The sequence below is a fragment of the Rhinatrema bivittatum genome, chromosome 6 (assembly GCF_901001135.1).
Source record: "Rhinatrema bivittatum chromosome 6, aRhiBiv1.1, whole genome shotgun sequence".
NCBI lineage: Eukaryota > Metazoa > Chordata > Amphibia > Gymnophiona > Rhinatrematidae > Rhinatrema > Rhinatrema bivittatum.
The window spans coordinates 249,350,091-249,370,617 of record NC_042620.1 but is presented as its reverse complement, the minus strand read 5'-3'; the positions used below and the strand labels follow the sequence as shown (position 1 = coordinate 249,370,617).

Below are 20,527 nucleotides of genomic sequence, written 5' to 3'. Positions count from 1 at the left end.
ACATCCAGGAACTTTATGTCTTTCGCAAGTCCTGATGTTACATTTACCCAGTCAATATTGGGGTAATTGAAATCTGGTGCAAGTAGAAAGATACAGTTCTTGCACCAGTGTTCCTATGTACTTGCTTATGTGCAAGGTTTGCTTCTGCTCAATATTGGTAATTGAAATCTCCCATTATTATTACACTGCCAAATTGGTTTGCTTCCCTGATTTCTCTTAGCATTTCATCATCTGTCTGACAATTTTTTACATATAGGCATATGAACTATGTTTGCATTTAATAGAACCTCTCTATTGGGATGCCCTAACTCTCCTGTTTCATTAGTATCCTTCAAGGATACATTTCTCCGAACCATGCACTGCAGGGAGATTGAGGGCTGGAGGGGAAGTAAAATCTAGGTACAAGTTGATGAAGAGGCAAAAAAGAGAAGACATGAAAGTGGAAGACTAATAACAGAGACAGATGTTGGAGAAGAAGTAGACAGGAGAAGACAAAATAAATAGAAAATGAAAAGGAGACCCTGGAAAAGGAATTATGAGAATGCAGATTGGGAAAAGCTGAAGAGGGTTTGGGACCAATATGATTAGAAAATTAAAATGCCCAGACAACAAAAGTAGAGAAAAACATTTTATTTCCTAGCATGTAGCAGATGGATTCAGGACCAATGGGTATAGTGTATTCCTGCTAGCAGTTGGAGATGGATCAGATTTCAATATGACGTCAGCCCTAGTACATATACCCCTGCAGGAAGTGCAGCTCTTCAGTATTTTTCGTCTCCATAGCAGTTCGGGACTCTATGCACGCTAGCACAGCGTTAGAGTAATTTAGCAAAGAAAACCAAAACAAGAAGAAATCTTACCTCTACAGACGAGCCCCGCTCTCCTGCGGTGACACCCATTGGGTCCCTCCCCCAGTTGAGAATTCCCGAGGTGATTTCCGTGATCCCTCGGAGATAAGCCTCAGTCTGGCGGCCGACCCTCGGCGGGGACCTAGCCCCTGACATCGGGTGAAGCTGAGAGGCAGCGGGTACAGCTTCGAGCTTGGTGGTGAAGGTATTTTTCCCTTTGCCCCCACAGCCGGAGACCGCCTGGAACAAGACCGGGAAGCGCCAAGACAAGGTAAGGTAGAAATCCATTTAAAAGTTTCCGGTCTCCGAAGCTAGAGGAGTTGCACATATTGGGGCAGATTTTCAGACTCCGCGAATAGGCCTACTTTTGTTTGCGCTCCAGGCGCAAACAAAAGTACGCTGGATTTTAGTAGATACGCGCCGAGCCGCGCGTATCTGCTAAAAACCTGGATCGGCGCGCGCAAGGCTATCGATTTTGTATAGCCGGTGCGCGCCGAGCTGCGCAGCCTACCCCCGTTCCCTCCAAGGCCGCTCCGAAATCGGAGCGGCCTTGGAGGGAATCCTCTAACGCTCTCCCCTCACCTTCCCCTCCCTTCCTCTACCTAACCCACCCGCCCGGCCCTGTCTACACCCCCCCCCCTTACCTTTCTCCGGGGATTTACGCCTCCCGGAGGGAGAAGTAAATCCCCGCGCGCCGGGCCGCGACCTGGGGGCGGGTACGGAGGGCGTGGCCACGCCCCCGGACCGCCCCGGGCCGTAGCCACGCCCCCATACCCGCCCCCAAAACGCTGCCGACACGCCCCCGAAACGCCGCGATGACCGGGCCCGCCCCCGACACGCCCTGACACGCCCCCCTCGGAGAACCCCGGGACTTACGCGAGTCCCGGGGCTCTGCGCGCGCCGGTAGGCCTATGTAAAATAGGCTCACCGGCGCGCAGGGCCCTGCTCGCCTAAATCCGCCCGGTTTTGGGCGGATTTAGGCGAGCAGGGCTCTGAAAATCCGCCCCCATTGTCCGCATGGTCGCTGTCACCATTTTGATCTGTTCGCCGCCCTGTCCGCCACATCTATCCGTGCACACAGAGGCGAGCCGTGCGCACAAATATCTTGTGCGCACAACATCGCACACCCAAGTACCATGTGCACAAGCGATGCGCATAGCCACGCGCTTACTGTGCCAGGCGCATAACTTCAATCTATGTGCACAACAGCACGTACATCTCCCTGAGCGCGTACCAATCCTACGCGCACAACTTCAACGCACCGGAGCGCATAACTAAGCCACCCGGGCCCTGTATTTTACGTGCACAAACCATGGCAACACCGGAAAAGAAGCTCAAGGCTCAGGGCCTTTGCCCAGCATGCCACATTAGAGCTGCAAAGCATGGGGAGGCCAAGGCCCTGGGGGATCCAGCCCATGGCCATCCCCAGCCAGTACCGGGTTCCGGCTTCTCGAACAGTACGCCAGACCTAGCGTCTTCCAGCGGGACCCTCCCTCAAACGGGGCTCCCCAGGGACACAGCGCCTCTTAATTTAGACCCAGCATCTATCTCCTGGGTGGAATTCTTCAAAGGCCTGCATACCTTCATCCACATGCAACCGGGGCCTCTGATAATATGGCCACAACCTCCGCTACAGGACCTCAACATCCTGGGACCCTCTATGCCCAGGGAAGCGATTCCAACGCCCAGAAGCCCCACCTTCAGGGACACAGACAACTCAGATGAGGAATCAGAACCCCTGGAGGAAGGGGAACTCCCCCCAGGGACAGAGCCTCACCGAACCATGAGGCGCTTCTTCACCAAGGACAAGTTTCCAGACCTGGTCACACACAGCTTGAAAGAGCTCACTATCCCGGGCACAAGTGCCTTGGGGGAACCTAATTCGAACCTAGAGGGACTCCGTCAGACCTCCCGTCATTTCCCATTATTACAAGCCATCCAGCAGCTAATTGACCTGGAATGGGATGCCCCGGAGACTACGTTCAAAGGGGGGTGTGCCCTGGCAGCCATGTACCCTCTGGACCCAGCTGCCAAAGATCTTCTGGCATGTCCGAAAGTGAATGCCATGATCTGCGTGATCTCGAAGTGCACTACTATCCCAGTTGAGGGAGGAGCAGCACTCAAGGATGCTCAAGACAGACGTCTGGAATCCATCCTCAAACAGCATCCTCTACAGATCGCGGCCTGCTATGCCGTGGTGACACGCGCCTGCTTATCACAGATCAGGAACAACACTCCTGGGGAAGCCCTAGAACCAGCAGTATCATTCCTCACGGATGCCGCTTCTGATCTGGTGCGCACTGCAGCTAGAGGAGTGTCATCAGCCGTGGCAGCCAGAAGACAACTCTGGCTCCGAAGCTGGTCAGCCGATGCATCTTCCAAAATGAGACTCACAAGGATGCCCCTCAAGGGAACCCTCCTGTTCGGAAGCGAACTAGAGAAACTAGCCAATAAATGGGACGAATCCCCACTGCCGTGGCTACCAGAGGACAGGAATAAGAGAAACCCTTCCCCGAACTCCCAGGGGCAGAGGATCACAGCGCTTCAACCCATATAGAAGCACATATCAAACGGCTCGCCCCGCAGGCAGGAGCCAGTCCTTTCGGAACAAGCACAACAAAACGGGAGCCAGCTCGGGCCCAGGCCCCAGCCGCACCCCACAATGAAAATCAGCCGACCCGTCCAAAGGAAGAAGCCATAGGGGGCAGACTTGCCCTATTCTACCAAAGATGGGTCGAGATAACTTCAGACAAGTGGGTCCTAGCCATCATTCGAGAGGGATATTACCTGGATTTCCACCACCTCCCTCCAGACAAGTTTGTGAAATCCCCCTGCAACGACCCTTCCAAGAGGATGGCAGTGGAAGCTACACTGACCAGATTGCTAGCCTTAAAGGCTATAACACCGGTGCCCGCACAACAAATAGATGGAAAAATGTCCAGTATTTATTTTATCGTTCCCAAGAAAGAAGGAACGTTCCGGCCCATCCTGGACCTCAAGTCAGTCAACCGCCACCTGAAGATTTCTCGCTTCCACATGGAAACCCTACGCTCAGTAATACAGCCGGGAGAGTTCCCTACATTCCTGGATCTGTTGAAAGCCTACCTGCACATTCCAATCCATCAAGAGCATCAGTGTTTTCTATGCTTCACGATCCTGAACCGTCACTACCAGTTCCAGGCACTATCTTTCGGGTTAGCCACAGCACCCCGGATGTTCACCAAGATCATGGTGGTAGTGGCAGCAACACTGAGGAAGGGAGGAATCCTCATATCTAGATGATTGGCTGATCAGGGCGAAATCCCCAGAGGAAAGCCACCAGGCGACCAACAGAGTCAAAACTCTACTGGAGAGCCTCGGTGGGTGGTCAACACAAACAAGAGCTGTCTGCAGCCCTCCCAATCTCTGGAATACTTGGGAGTCTGGTTCGACACCAAACAAGACAAGGTCATCCTGACATCGACAAGGAGATCAAAACTGATGACCCAGTTGCGAACCCGGTTGAGCGAGCTTCGCCCCACGGCATGGGACTACCTCCAAGTCCTTGGTCTCATGGCATCCACATTGGAAGTAGTTCCATGGGCAAGAGCTCACATGAGACACCTACAGCGCTCACTATTATCACGATGGAATCCGCTGTCCCAGAACTATACTGTACATCTTCAGCTCCCGGACAAAGTTCGGACCCAACTACGATGGTGGCTACAAGAAGGCCATCTGAGCCAGGGAGTGAGACTATCATCACCAACCTGGATCCTGCTCACCACGGACGCCAGCCTACGAGGATGGGGAGCATACTGCCAGGAGCTAACCGCCCAGGGGCAATGGAACAAAGAAGAGTCAGGATGGAACATCAATCGCCTAGAAGCCCGGGTAGTCAGACTAGCTTGCCTACAGTTCGGTCACAGACTCTGAGACAAATTAGTCAGAGTAATGTCGGACAACATCACAACAGTGGCCTACATCATCCGTCAGGGAGGAACCAGAAGCCAACAGGTGTCTCTGGAAGTAGACCCCCTAATGTCATGGGCGGAAGCGAACCTTCAAGAGATCTCGGCCGTCCACATCGCGGGGAAAGACAACGTTGCTGCAGATTACCACAGCAGATAAGGTCTAGACCCAGGAGAATCGAGGCTGTTGACCACAGCATTCCAACTGATAGTAAACCGTTGGGGAACACCAACCATGGACCTCCTGGCAAACCGGTCCAACGCCCAAGTGCCCAGCTTCTTCAGTCACAGGCGGGAACCTCAGTCCCAGGGAATCGATGCCCTGGTACAGACCTGGCCACAGGAAACGCTATTATACGCCTTCCCACCATGGCCCCTATTGGGCGCAATCATCCACAAGATAGAATACCACAGGGGACCAGTACTTCTAGTGGCCCCAGACTGGCCAAGAAGACCGTGGTACACAGACATGCGAAGGCTGCTGACAGGGAGCCTCCACACAGAGACCTGCTCCAACAAGGACCGATCCTCCAGAGGATCCAGCTCGATTCTCTCTTATGGCCTGGCCATTCAGAGGACTCGCTTGAGGAAGAGCGGATACTCGGGGGCAGTAATTGACACCCTGCTCCGAGCATGCAATTTCTCCACATCCCTAACATACATAAGGATTTGGAGAGTATTTGAAGCCTGGTGTAAGGACCACAACATCGTTCCATGCTCAGTCAAAATTCATGAGATTTTGGAATTCCTGCAGAACCGTCTACAGAAGGGATTGTCTCTCAACTCCATCAAGGTACAGGTGGCTGCATTATCATGCTATGGAACCAAGAGCGAGAGCAGCAGCCTAGCCTCTCACCCGGATGTCTCCCGCTTTCTGAAAGGAGTCAAGCAGATCCGACCACTCCTAAAGTGGCCGGTGCCTCTTTGGAACCTCAACCTGGTCCTGGATTTCTTAGCAGGAGCCTCCTTCAGACCTCTTCGTGGCCTGTCTCTCCGACTATTAACATTGAAGACAGCCTTCCTTTTGGTAGTCTGTTTGGCCCATCGTATCTCCGAGCTACAAGCACTGTCCTGCTGGGAGCCGTTCCTCAGACTCACCCCTGGAACCATCCAGTTATGCACGGTCCCGTCCTTCCTCCCCAAAGTGGTTTCTCACTTCCATATTAACCAAACCATCTCACTACCATTGCCAGATGAGCATAAGAATTTGGAAGAGTCTCGCAGTCTACGCCACCTCAACATCGGCAGACTCCTAGTCCGATACCTGGAAAGTGGGAAGAAGCAAGGGGAAGCGGCCTCGCGAGCAACCATAGCCTGCTGGATCAAAGAAGTCATCAAGGCGGGCTACATAAAAGCAGGCACCTTTAGAGGAAAAAGAGCAAGCTGAATTAATCAGGTAAAGGTGAAATAGTTGAGAACTCAAGACTAATTTTGTGAATCTTATCATGGAAGTAGTCCGCCATAGTCTGAGCAGAGAGAGAAGGGGAGGAAGGAGGCAAAGGAAGTTTGAAGAGGGAATTGAGAGTGGCAAAGAGATAATGAGGGTTGGATCTAAGAGAGTTTGTCAGGTGGACATAGTAGTCTTGTTTGGCAAGTGCAATAGCATACTGGAAAGTGGTCAGCATGAATTTGAAGTGTATGAAGTCTGCTTGGGCACGAGATTTTAGCCAGAGACATTCTGAAGAGTGGGTGCAGGAATGTAGGTAGCAAATTGTAGGAGTGAACCGAGGCTGGGGTTTAGTGCGCCTTACAGGACGGGCAAGAGGAGGGGCAAAAGTGTCTAAGGCTGAAGAGAGTATAGCATTGTAAAAAGAAACTGCTTCATCAATAGATTCAGACAAAGTTGTAGAGGAAAGGACAGATGAAACAGCCTTGGAAAAGATGCAAGGGTTAACAGCTTGGAGATTCCTAAAGGTGTAAGTGCTGACTGGACGAGTTTGTGAGGGAGGGTGGTTTAATGTGAAAGTTAGCAGGTGATGGTCTGAGATCAGAAGAACTGAGGTGGTAAAGTCTCAGAGACAGCAATTGGAAGCAAAAACTAGGTCAAGGCAGAGGCCATGCTGGTGAGTAGAGGTGGCAGAGATGGAGAACAGATGAAGAATTTAAAGAGAGGAGTTTTGAAGCATAAGAGTTAGAGGGGTCATCAGCACAGAGGTTAAAGTCACCAAGGATAAGCGAAGGGAAAGATGGGTCAATGAAGAAGGAAAGTCAGGAATTAAAGTCAGTGAGAAAGGGGGAGGGAGATTTATCAGGGGGTCGATAGATGATAGCTACCTGGAGAGGTAGTGGAATGAATAGGTGGATGAAATGGGCTTCAAAGGAAGAAAAAGCGTGGAAGCCCTACATAAAAAGAATTGCTCTCCTCGCACTTTGCAAGAGCTTGAGAAAGCTCGGCAGACTCTACAATCACTAGAAGTAGGGAAAATAGAAAAAGCTAAGAAATATACTAGGGTAAAGTTCTATGAACATGGAGATAGGGAGGGCGCCCTTCTGGCCAAAGCTGTAAAGAGGAAGGTGGGTAAATTTTTTATCCCTAAGATTACAAAACCTGATGATTCAACCACAGCCGTAACTCAAGAAATAGAACAGGCTTTTGTTCAATTTTTCACTGAAATATACATGGACCCGACCTCAGCTTCTAAAACGGATATCTGCTGTTTTCTTGAAGGTTTAGTCATGCCTGTTCTCTCTGAAGACCAAGCCAAGGGGTTGATGGTGCCTATCATGGTGCAAGAAATCCACCTGGCCATCTCTGAATTACCCAAGGGTACCCTATTAAATTTTTAAAAAATGTTTTGCCTGATGTGCAATTTTTACATCCAATCTATAATAATATAGGTTTGTTGCGTGAAATGGCTGATGCCACTATTATCTTAATACCTAAGCCCTGGAAAAATGCAGCATTATATGGCTCTTATCGTCCCATCTCCCTCTTAAATTCAGACATAAAAATATTGGCAAAAGTATTGCAACTACGTTTGGAGAAAATATTACCTGGTTTAATTCGCACTGATCAAACTGGTTTTATTTAAGGGAGGGTATTCACTTCTAACACGAGGTGTTTATTCAATATTCTCCACTTGGCAAAGCAAAAAGGTATTTCTGGCATTGTACTATCCTTAGACACAGAAAAGGCCTTTTATAGACTGCCGTGGCCCTTCCTTTTTATTTTATTTATTTATTTATTTAGACATTTTTGTATACCGACCTTCCTCACGAGACATCAAGTCGGTTTACAGTACAGAAATAAATATCAGTACCTCGTATACATTAAACAAATAACTCTAATTAAAATACAATAAACATAATCTAATAATATAAAATCATAATTACAATATAAAACCAAATCAAATTAAAACATACTTTAACAATAAAACAGTACTAAACTAATACTACGCATGCCTTTCCTTTTCAATTAGCTAGCTAAAACAATTTTTACTAGTCTCTGATTTGACCCTTTTCACCAGCTAAAAGATACTAACCTATCTTTTCTAACTCCCCCCTTTATGAAATCTTCTAACTACACTTTACTCAGTAACCTAAAGTAGTAACAATAAATGCAGGACTGTATAGTGATTAACGGCTAGCCTCATTTGAGTCATTAAAAGCCTGTTCAAATAACCAGGTCTTTAGGAGTTTTTTAAACTTCTGAATGCATGATTCTGATCTAATCTCAAATGGTAATGCATTCCAGATTTTAGGTCCTGCCAGAGAGAGAGTCCTCTCCCTGACTGAACTCAAATGAGCAACTCGCGGGGAAGGGATTGTAAGCAGGGATTTCCCAGATGATCTCAAATTACGTGCTGGGGTATGAATACGCAGAGAAGCATTTAACCATTCATTATTACTGCCATATACCGTTTTATGCGTTAGCATTAAGCATTTGTAATGGATCCTTGCATTAATTGGCAAACTTTTTGAAGTTTTGACTCAAGTAGGCATACCTAATAGCGAGAATCCAGGCAATGAACCTAGGTATAAAATGCCTAGGGCTCGGTTGTTGGTTAATGGTCACCTCTCTCCCCTTTTTTCGATAGGTAGAGGCAGTAGACAAGGCTTCCCCCTATCACCACTTCTTTTTAATTTAGCTATTAAACCCCTTGCCAGGGTGGTCAGGCAAAATCCACTGATTTGGGGTATGCGATTAGGAGGACGAATGCATAAAATCTCCTTATACGCTAACGATGTGTTGCTTTATTTAATGAAGCTGAGAATATCCGGCCCAGTGCTACTGGCTATTCTTCAAGAATTTGATCAGCTCTCAGAGTATAAGGTTAACTATGACAAGTTGTTTTAACATTGGATAATAAATTTCCTCTGCCAGCCTGTCTGTAAAGTTGAAAACGGCTTTACCTACCTTGGTATTCAGGTTACTAAAAACCATCAAGATCTTTATCATAAAAATTATAGTCCCATGCTTAATAGCATCAAGCAGGATGTGATGGATTAGGAACATCTATCAGTCTCCTGGGTGGCTCAGATTAATTTGTTACAGATGTCTATGCTACCAAAATTGCACGCTCTCTTTCAACATCTTCCCTGCTATGTGCCTGCTCAAGTCTTTGTTGATCTGCATAAGGCCATGGATAAATTTGTCTGGAAACAACGTAAGGCCCGACTGAGGCTGAACGCTTTATGGCTTGCCAAATCTCAAGGTAGTATGGCTCTGCCCAATATTCATTTTTATTACTGGGTGGCTCGGCTGGCGGGAATGCATGAATGGTTGCACGGTGGGGATGTGGCATGGTTGGGTTTGAAAAAAGAGCAAGCTGAATTAGTCAATCCAGCTACTCTTCTGTTCTTGGCTTCTGCTTCCCCGTTACATCGCGGAATCAGCAGGCCCAGTCCTATTATTGCTCATACTCTCAAGGTTTGGGGCCAGATCCAGAAAGGTTTGGGTATGGACAGTGAGAGGTTATCCCCTATTTGAGAACCCGGTTTTAGATCCCTGTACTTTTTCTTCAAAACGGGTTGATCCTTCTCTCCAATTTATGGGATGATGATATCTTTATGGACTTCTCTGAGCTTGAAAGTGAATTTGAGCTTTTTTCAGTTAAGGAGTGCCATTTCAATCTGGCTGAACCAGAATAGTGTGGAGCAGTATCTGAGTGACTCTGGTGCTAAGAAAAGGGGCATTGTTCTACTATATAAGGGTATTTTGGTGGGTAAATATGGTCTTACTACTTCTCCTGCCTTGATAGAGGCCTGGAATGTAGATTTGGGGGTAAACTTAGACGCAAAAGCCTGGAAAGCAGCACACCGTATTTCTATTTGTGTGAGATGTACCCACTTGATGATTAAACTGCTTCATAGGACGTACCGCATGCCAACATACTACTCTAAGTTTATACCTGAGGAAAATCCTCTATGCTGGCAGGATGTAGAGACAGAGACTCTTATAAACCTTTGTGGTGGTCCTGCCCACAATTACGACTGTCTGGTCACAAATTACTCAGGAAATTGCAGATATACTGGGGCTCCCAGTACGTCTTACACCCTCATTGGTTCTATTGGGGAGATGGACGGGTTTGTCTATACCTTTGAAATGTTGCAAATTAGTTGCTCAGTTATTGCTGGCTGCTAGATATACGGTTGCCACTTTTTTTTGCCCCAATATAAACCATTGGAGATTCCAGGTGAAAGTAGTGGCTGATTTGGAAAAACTCTGTTATGTGCTGAAAGGTCAGACCTTTAAATATAATTTGATTTGGGATATTTACCATCAGTTTGACAGGGAGATCAGTGACCTTAAACACTTCCTTTCAGATGTGCCAAATGTCTGAACTCAGTGTCAGGGCTACACGGTGATACAGTGGTTGAAAAAGTGTGAAGAAGCACTTCTGAGCACACTGAGGAGGCAAAGAGAGGCAAAGCTTGTTCTTTCTCTCCCGGACAGGCCTGTGGGGCCTCTTGTGGAATGGGAGTCCTGGGAAGCTGCCATGATTGCACCCACCTAACGCTGGCCCAGGTTCCCCCATGTCACTACTGAGTCAGTTCCCATCTGAGACCCCAGGAGCCACCATGTTCATAAATGTCCCTCTGATATCATGCACTGGTATCTGATTTGTGACATCGTAGCAGATACAGATTGATTGCTTACCAGTGCATGATGACATTTGTGACTGTGAAATGTCACCTTTCTGTCTGAGAAATCAAACCCTTTTAGAGCATTAGGCTGGTCAGATATAGAAAGATTTGTGTGTAAGCTGTTTCAGCTGTTGCCAGCTAGAAAATCCCATTCCATTTCATCTAGAAATTAAGGATCCAGTCCTGGTTTCCCTAACTGTTCTCCCTCATATTGGAAGAAGGGTTTGATTTAGTTATATAGTGGGAGGGAATTTAGGTAAAAAAGTAAGCTCCACTCATATTTTCTAATTTTGTAGGTTGGAGAAAATACGTTTTATATATTCATACTGCAGAGTGACAGTGGATTGCATAGCCTAGTAGGTGTTTATTCTGAAGCTCATGTCATCATACAATAATCTGTGACATTGATAGGCAATGATGATCCTACTGCATTCTGAGACAGGTATACCATTTTCATTCTGTAGTATCAGAGTTATGAAAAAAGGATTGTATAACTGATAAACTGAAGTAGATATGAATTAGAAGTGACATAGTAGCATCACCCAGAGAGTTACATATATACATTGATATCTCATTAAGGGGTCATTTATCAAAGTGCTATATGGTGTTTTCACATGCAAAAAACACCTTTAATTTATGCAAAAACACCATTAACGTGTGCAAAAGCACCATAATGCATGGTGTAATACAAATGAGAAAAAGGGGAGGATATTTTGGCCAAGTGGGCTGGGGTCACAGTTTTGCAAAGCTTTATTGCACAAAGCCACATGATAGGGCTTGATGGGGGTGGTTTTTGTTGTGGTTTTTTTTTTTTTTGGGGGGGGGGGGGGGGGGGTGCCTAGCCATAAGGCCCTGAGCCTAGATATGTATTTATATTTGTATGGGAGGCCCACCTAGTAACTCGAGGTGAGGTTTAGGTATTAGTGTAGGGGTTAGGGGCCACTTTGACATTCAAAGTGAGACGTACAAACAGAACGGTGCTCTCTTGTGAAGATTTGTTGACCTTCGGAATGAGGAAACTCACCCAAAGATGAGATTTGTGCAGTGTTCTTTCAATCTAGCTTGATGTTACCCAGGTAGAGCATCATCAAGCTAGGTTGAGAGAACATTGCACAAATCTCATCTTTGGGTGCGTTCTCTCTCTCACTCACTCTCACTCAGCTTTAAACTACTAAACATGGTCCCCCCCAGTAGTTGTATGTAGGAAATACAACAATTCTGGCACTTATCGCAAAGTGCAAACTAAGATAGCACTTCACATATGTATTTGCATAAACTGTCTATTACCATAAAACACACCCCTTTTCCTATCGCATGCAATATTTAGTGCATTTTGATAAATCCAGGCCTAAGTAGATACTTATTTAGTAGAAGATAAATTAATCTGTAAAAGACAGATAAATGAAATAAAGCCTCTGTTATTTATTGTAATAACTTCAATTTTACAGAAAAAAAAACATGTGTATATTTTAGTATTATACTTTGCTCTGCAGTTGCCAAGAGTTTAAAGATGGGAGTTTTAGCCGGTGAACTGAATATACATGTGAACTTGGAGTCACAGAATAGTCAGGTATCGCTTGAAGGGATCATTTTACAAGTGCACGTTTGTCATCAGAGAAGGGCAGTTTAAGTTGCTTACAATCCTTAGTGAAACCAGAAATGGAGTGCAGAGCAAAATCCCTTCTTTTTTCATAAAATACTCTTTTTCAGCTATGCACAGTGACTTAAAGCTATAAGAATTATCAGCAACAAAATACGCATAGACAGATACATACGCACAGACATACAGACACATCCACATGCTGCACAAGCACAGATAAAAACTGACACACACACTAAAATGCAGGGCAAAAGCACAGGTGAACCAGGTGCCATGTTTCAATGGTCCTGAGACATAAACACAAGATACACACATTGAAAACAAAACTTCATTCCAGCCAAGCTTTAAAACCTCTTTTCCCTTTTCTTGTGCTTATATGTTCTGTATGTTGGAATTTAGTTTTTCAGTCTATAAAAATACCAGTCAGTGCCGCGATATTGTTGGTGGGGGTAAAAGCTGTAAGAAAATGCTTTGCATCTGTGTGATCCATTGTTTCTTCTTTCTCAGCGGTTTGTTTTTTTTTTTGGGGGGGGGGGGGGGGTATTTTTTTCACACGTAATCCCTTTTTTCAAAGGCACTGGGAGCTGCAGACCGTACGGTGCCAGCTGCAGCAGTGTAACCTGAACGTGGCTGGTACCGTTGTCCGTTCTTGGGCGGGCAGGAGCAGCAGAGGAGGGCGCCTCCCAGGAGCAGCAGCGCGGAAGCTGCCCACCCAATGTACAGCGAGGCTCCTAGCTCCCTTTTCAGGGCCTCCACCACCATGGGGTTGTAGAAATCCTGGATAATGGAGTTAGCAGACCAGCAGATGGGGATAAGGTAGAAAAGCCCTGAGAGGAGGAAGATGATCCCAGAGGTAATCATTACGCGGGCTTTCGCTCCTTCGTCATCCATGCAGTTGGTGCACTTGGCTCCAATGATGCTTATAAAGAGTCCCGGGACAGCAATCAGGATAGAAATGATGGTGAGGGCCCGGGCAGCCTGGAGGTCCTGTGGTAGGGCCAGCATGGAGTCATAGACTTTGCACTGCATCTGCCCCGTGCTCTGGACGATGCAGTTCATCCACAGCCCCTCCCAGATGATCTGGGCCACAACAATGTTGTTGCCAATAAAGGCCGTCACCTTCCACATAGGCAAGGCACAGGAGACAATGGAGCAAACCCAGCCCAGCACAAAAAGGGCCATGCCCATTATCTCCAGCCCGGCAGAAGACATTTCAGGTTCCAAGAGGGGCTTGTGGTGAAGATGCTGTAGCCAAAGGGAAGAACCCGCAACAGCTGCTCTGGTGGTCTTGTAGCCTGAAAAGCTGAATCCGGATTAGCCACCTGACGAGAGGAATGTTTCAGTGTCTTCTGCAAAAGTTCCTTAACCAAGACAAATCCAGTGAAGTACTTTAGTGTATAGCGTTTCTCTCTCTCTCTCTCTCGTTTTGTTCTTCCTTCAGACAGGTGCTCTCTCCGGAAGGGTTGTGCTCTGGGGATCAAGTTTTATACTGTAGGAGGATGGAAGGGAGGAGCTGAATGGACGAGTTTCCAACAGCAACCGGTATAATAATTCCCCTTTGTGTTTTTTTTTATAACTGGGTTGGCTGATGGCCCATTGCAGTAATGCCAGACAGAGAAAGAGAGAGAGAGAGATACAGGGAGAGAGGGAGAAAGAATGTGGAAGGAAAAGAAAGAGCGTGAGAGACACTCTCAAAGTCTTTTGTACTCTGCAATTCTTTTCTTTTGACACTAACTTTGGCCACACAAAAATTATCATGCCCAGAAAGTTCCTTGAATCTGAATCTGACAGAAAGAGGAAGGGGAAGCATTAATGGAGACAGAAAGCGAAGAGACTGTATGTGTGAGAGAAGGGGACAGAGAAATAGAGGGAAAGAGATACAGATGGAGGAAGAAAGGGCAATAGAGAAAAACAGACGGACAGGAACAAAGGGAGAGAAAGAGAAAAGAGGCTGATGAGAAAAAGCAGAGGTAAGGATAAGGGAATATGAAAGAATGAGAGGAGAAGAGTGATGTATTTTGTATAATGATGTTTATTGTTTGAATGTGCTGTAACATGCTTTGAATACAGTTTATAGAAAGGCATAAAACTAGTGAGATAGATTAGAAGGATGGCAAAATACTAACTGACCTGATCCTTAGCTTTGTTATATCGCAAGTGGATTTTCTTTTCCTTTTATTTGTTCTAATATAATTTATTGGGGGTCATATTCAGTAAGGCAGGTAGCAGACAAGTTGACCGGCTAAATTTGGCCGGATAACTTGTCTGGGATTTTCGGTGGGATAAATGTCCAGTGCTAACCTAACGTTATCCGGCTACATGTTTCAATATAGCCGGTTACGTTTTTAAATTCTCCATCTTTGTGTGGCCTGATATCTTTAACAGATATCTGGCTTAAGTAGCACTGTCAAAACCATCCAAAAAAAAAAGGGGAATGAAAGGGGCAGTGGCCTCATCCCCTCCCCCTTTAAATAGTCTCCGGGTTTGCAGGCCCCCACCACCTCCACCCTGGTTTTCACAACCAAGGAAGATCATCGGACTGACCCCCTTCCCTCCCCCGCCAACTGCAGTGCTGATACGCGAGGCCATCCCCCCCCCCCCCATCTTCCCCCAATACCTTACATTTTGCTGCCGGAAGTGAGGGGCTCACTTCCCCCACTCCCAGTATTTCCAGAGAGGTTTTGGAGGTGTAGAAAGCACGGCACTACATTGTATTTTTTTTTTTTTGCTGGGGGGGGGGGGGGGGGATTTGGGCCGCTGGCCCTTTTATTTCTTTTTTATATTCTTGTTGTTGTGACAGCGCTGCTTCGCCGGATATCTTTTAAATATATCCAGTTTACTAGCTCATCATCTGGCTGAGTTAGCTGATTAACGTTGAGTTAATCCCCGTTACGGCCACGGAATGCCCCTTTTTTTCATCCAGCTAAATTATAGCCGGATAACTACTTATCCGGCTATAGTTTAGCCGGCTATGTGACTCAATATGCCACATTTTCCATTTACACAGATAACTTTTGAGTTATCTGTCTAAATGGCTTCTGAAAATGGACCGCTGTCATATTTTTGAACCTTCTAAAAGAAAAAGGCGTGCAGCTTTTCTTACAGCTGTGTGAACCCTTTAAGTCCCTTTTCAGCAGGCCAGCGAGCAGCCAATATTCAGCGGGATAAATCTCTCATGGAATGCACTTGGCTAAAGTTATCTGGATAACATTTGGAGGAGTAGCCTAGTGGTTAGAGCAGTGGGCTATAAACCAAGAGACCAGGGTTCAAATCCCACTGTCTCTCCTTGTGACCTTGCGCAAGTCACTTTACCCTCCATTGCCTCAGGTACAAACTTAGGGGCGGATTTTAAAAGGCGCGCGAATAGCCTACTTTTGTTTGCGCTCCAGGCGCAAACAAAAGTACGCTGGATTTTAGTAGATACGCGCGGAGCCGCGTGTATCTGCTAAAAACCTGGATCGGCGCGCGCAAGGCTATGGATTTTGTATAGCCGGTGCGCGCCGAGCCGCGCAGCCTACCCCCGTTCCCTCCAAGGCCGCTCCGAAATCGGAGCGGCCTCGGAGGGAACTTTCCTTTGCCCTCCCCTCACCTTTCCCTCCCTTCCCCTACCTAACCCACCCACCCGGCCCTGTCTAAAACCCCCCCTTACCTTTGTCGGGGGATTTACGCCTCCCGGAGGGAGGCGTAAATCCCCGCGCGCGAGCGGGCCTCCTGCGCGCTGGGCCGCGACCTGGGGGCGGGTACGGAGGGCGCGGCCACGCCCCCGGACCGCCCCGGGCCGTAGCCACGCCCCCGTACCCGCCCCCAAAACGCTGCCGACACGCCCCCGAAACGCCGCGACGACCGGGCCCGCCCCCGACACGCCCCCCTCGGAGAACCCCGGGACTTACGCGAGTCCCGGGGCTCTGCGCGCGCCGGGAGGCCTATGTAAAATAGGCTTCCCGGCGTGCAGGGCCCTGCTCGCGTAAATCCGCCTGGTTTTGGGCGGATTTACGCGAGCAGGGCTCTGAAAATCTGCCCCTTAGATTGTAAGCCCTCTGGGGCTAGGGAAATACCCAGAGTACCTGAATGTAATCTGCTTTGAAGTGCTGAAAAAAGTATAAAAAGTCTAAATAAATACAGATAAACATACCTGGATAACTTTAACTCTACCCAGCTATATTCAGAATATTTATTTATTTTTAGTTTTTTTATACCGATTTTCCTGCATAAAATGCATATCAAACCGGTTTACAATGAAACAGAATAAGCAGGAAGTAAAATTCCTTAGTCTAATACATTTAAACATCAATAATGAAATAATTTTAAACAAAGCAAAAAGCTAAATAACGTTAATAAAAGTTAAATTCTTAACATAAACATAAATATAATTATATTAGAAGGAGCACAAAGGTTAGCACGATGGGAAGCACATCTCAGTTCATTTTTACTATTTTTATGTGTCTTTTTCTCACAAGATGTAGTTTTCTTTAAGTGCCCGATGGTAGTGGGCTGCCCCTCTATAACAGCGCCTGGTGGAATTGCGCTGTTAATCGGGTCGCCGCTGGCTGGTCGTCATGACGTCAGGGGGGGCGGGTCTTCACATTGCTGATTTTCTCTTTTAACATAATTGGGTAATTAAAAAAAAACATTTCTTCCCGACCAACAGACCAATCCTCATCAGCCCTCCCTCCCAAAAATTAAGTTAAAATCATAATAGAATAATAGAGCAAAGTGCACAAACCTCTCCCCCCCTACTTGCCCAGCCAAAAGAAGTTGCAGACAATAGTAGCCTCAGAATCCTTCTCTCACCCACTCCTTGCACCTTCTCTCTCACCTGCAATCCCTATCCCCATCCTTCCATCCCACCCAAAACCTCCCACGAGGCTGCTGGGTACGTGGTATATTTGAACGGTTCCCAGCAGGGACCAACATGGCCCTGAAAGCGCAGGTAGCAAGAGAGGAGATGACGTCATCGGACCGGGCAGCAGCCTAATCTCAGAGCTCCTCTGGCTAGAATAAGAATTCCATAAATATCTCAGGCATCAACATCATTTTCGCCCTAAAACTTACACCATAACTTTAACAAGAATTGACAGATGTCCATGAGACAAAAATCTGTGGAGTTTCATCATTTCTCCTATAAGAAAATGGAGATAGAAAAGGAGATGATTCCAGCCAAGATGGCGGCGAAAGAGGGCTTAGACTCAGAGCCTGACTGAGTAGCATGAGCTACCCGATACGGAAGCTCCAACACGCTTTGAATTTCGCAACTGGTTCTGCAAGATTTGAAAGCTCACAAACAATAGATAATGGAACTGAACAGAGACGGGTGGATGGAAACAAGATCCGGGTCGATGCTCATATAGAGGAAATGGTGCACCTCCGCAGCAATTGTGCAAATCTGAGAGCAGACTTATCCTCAAGGTTAGAAAAACTTGAAGACATAGAAAATAGAACTCGGTGTACCAATCTCCGCATCCGTGGAGTACCGGAGGCCTCAGACTTTTCAATACTGAAACCGTGATTCAACAAATTTGCCTATTCATCCTCCCCACGCATCACCGCCATCAGATCTAATGGCCTCGGATATTGAAATTGAGCAGGTTCATCGTACACTGGGAAAGAGAAATGACAATAAGCCACGAGACAGAGAAGGGCGACCAAAATGCTAAAGGGAATGGAACAGCTCCCCTATGAGGAAAGACTAAAGAGGTTAGGACTTTTCAGCTTGGAGAAGAGACGGCTGAGGGAGGATATGATAGAGGTGTTTAAAATCATGAGAGGTCTAGAACGGGTAGAATCGGTTTTTTACTCTTTCGGATAATAGAAAGACTAGGGGGAACTCCATGAAGTTAGCATGTGGCACATTTAAAACTAATCGGAGAAAGTTCTTTTTCACTCAATGCACAATTAAACTCTGGAATTTGTTGCCAGAATATGTGGTTAGTGCAGTTAGTATAGCTGTGTTTAAAAAAGGATTGGATAAGTTCTTGGAGGAGAAGTCCATTACCTGCTATTAATTAAGTTGACTTAAGAACATAAGAACATAAGAACATGCCATACTGGGTCAGACCAAGGGTCCATCAAGCCCAGCATCCTGTTTCCAACAGTGGCCAATCCAGGCCACAAGAACCTGGCAAGATAATAACCACCGCTATTACTAGCAACGGTAACATGGAATAGACTTAGTTTTTGGGTACTTGCCAGGTTCTTTTGGCCTGGATTGGCCACTGTTGGAAACAGGATGCTGGGCTTGATGGACCCTTGGTCTGACCCAGTATGGCATGTTCTTATGTTCTTATTATAACCTGTTTCCATAGCTTTGCGATGAAGAAAAGAATTTAGAACATGGCTTGCAAGCAGGAGCAGTGGAATTGGCAAGGGAACTCTATCTCCTTCTTTTCAGATCTCTCCCTACTCACTCTGCGCAAACGGCAAGAGGTGCACCTGGCCACATTACAACTGTGACAGGACAACATCCGCTATAGATGGGTTTTCCCATTTGGGCTGTGGTTTGCCGTACAAGGAGTGACTTACAAGGTAAAAAACATCGTAGAAGCGAATGAGGCCTTTATCAAAGCAGGGCTCACAACTATTCCTACCGCTCCAGTTGCGCAGGCTAGAGCCCTGACAAAGGATGACTCACGAAGATGGCAGCACGTTGGGAAAAGTGGCAGCCACCTCAGGAGGAATTCGGATGGTAACAGCACTGCAGCAATTATTGGAACATGAATGGGTTCGCAACGAACTTATCTGTGGTTCACTATTTGACTCACTAGGGTGAATATAAACGACAAATTCTTAATTTCGTTTTTTCTCTTTGGTAGCTCAGAAGACGGACTTTTTATTTCTTACTTACCTGGGAAGATATTGGCTTTGCCTTCTATATACAAACTAAAATCATTTGATTTTCAGGCAAAAAGATACATCTGGCTGGGGGAGGCTCCCAGACGGCCGTTGACCTCCTCCACAAAGACATATGGGTCTACGAAGCTGTTTAAGTAGAACATGTAGGATTCACGTTGAGGAGGGAAAACCCAGCATGTTGTTTTTTTGATAATGATGATAAATGGGCTGACTATAATTGAAACTAACTGCGCTGTGCAATATGTTGAATTTCTGTTACTTTGTTTTCAGTTGAATGGTGTGGGTGTTCTCTGGGGGTACTCCCTAATTATAGCAGTGCACTGTACCTTTGAAGGTAATGGCCTCAATTAAGGTTCTCTCTCTCAATGTTAAAGGCCTGAACTCTGAAAGCGGAAACTTCTTTACAATGACCTCTAGAGCCAACAGATTACAATTGCAATGCTTCAGGAAACACGAGCGGCTAATATGTAACCCCCTTTATCCTAAGCAATACTGGGCAACCCTGCTCCAAGGAAACTAAATATATGGGGGGGGGGGGGGGGGGGCATTATTTTCCACAAAGATTTCACCTTTCATTTAAAAAAGTGTATTAGGGACCCCAAGGGACCGCTACATTATCCTCATTATGACAGTTGAAAAGAAGACCTTTACCTTAGTCTCAATTTATGCCCCTAATTCCCAGCAGGGAGTCATTTTTCAGAGGCTTGATAACCTCTTGCAAGAAACCTCTGAGGGGTCAAAAATAATAGGAGGAGATTTCAACACAATATTAAATCCAGATTTGGTTATCTCAGCTAGAGGTTCCAGGGATCTCAGGGGAGGTCGCAACGAATTAAAGTGAGTTATTGAATATCACTCACTTGTTGATTATATGGAGGTCTCGCTTTCCGAGATCCAGAAATTAAACTTTTATTCTCATCCCCACCAAAAGTACTCGCGCATTGATCCATTATTAATAGACAGATTTCTTTCTAACAGAGTCTCACAAGCTGATATAGAGGCTATAAATTGGTTAGATCAGTCACTGATCTGGTGTACCTTACAATTAACTGGTCTTAACAAAGGCTATACTTATTGGAAATTAGATGATAATTTATTAGAGGACACTAATTTTTTTAAGATGAAAGAAATTATCCAGAACTACCTGAAGTCCAACGAAACACCTGAAATGTCACCAGTAACTATACGGGAGT

General features: G+C 46.3%; 1 protein-coding gene across 1 annotated transcript; it reads right to left on the bottom strand.

Annotated features, from left to right (window-relative positions):
* Window positions 1-13,012: 13,012 nt before the first annotated feature.
* On the bottom strand, window positions 13,013-13,806 carry LOC115093273 (claudin-9-like). The gene has a single exon (XM_029604933.1). It carries the CDS (start codon window positions 13,695-13,697, stop codon window positions 13,035-13,037), a length of 663 nt encoding a protein of 220 aa, XP_029460793.1. The 5' UTR covers window positions 13,698-13,806; the 3' UTR covers window positions 13,013-13,034.
* Window positions 13,807-20,527: the final 6,721 nt, after the last annotated feature.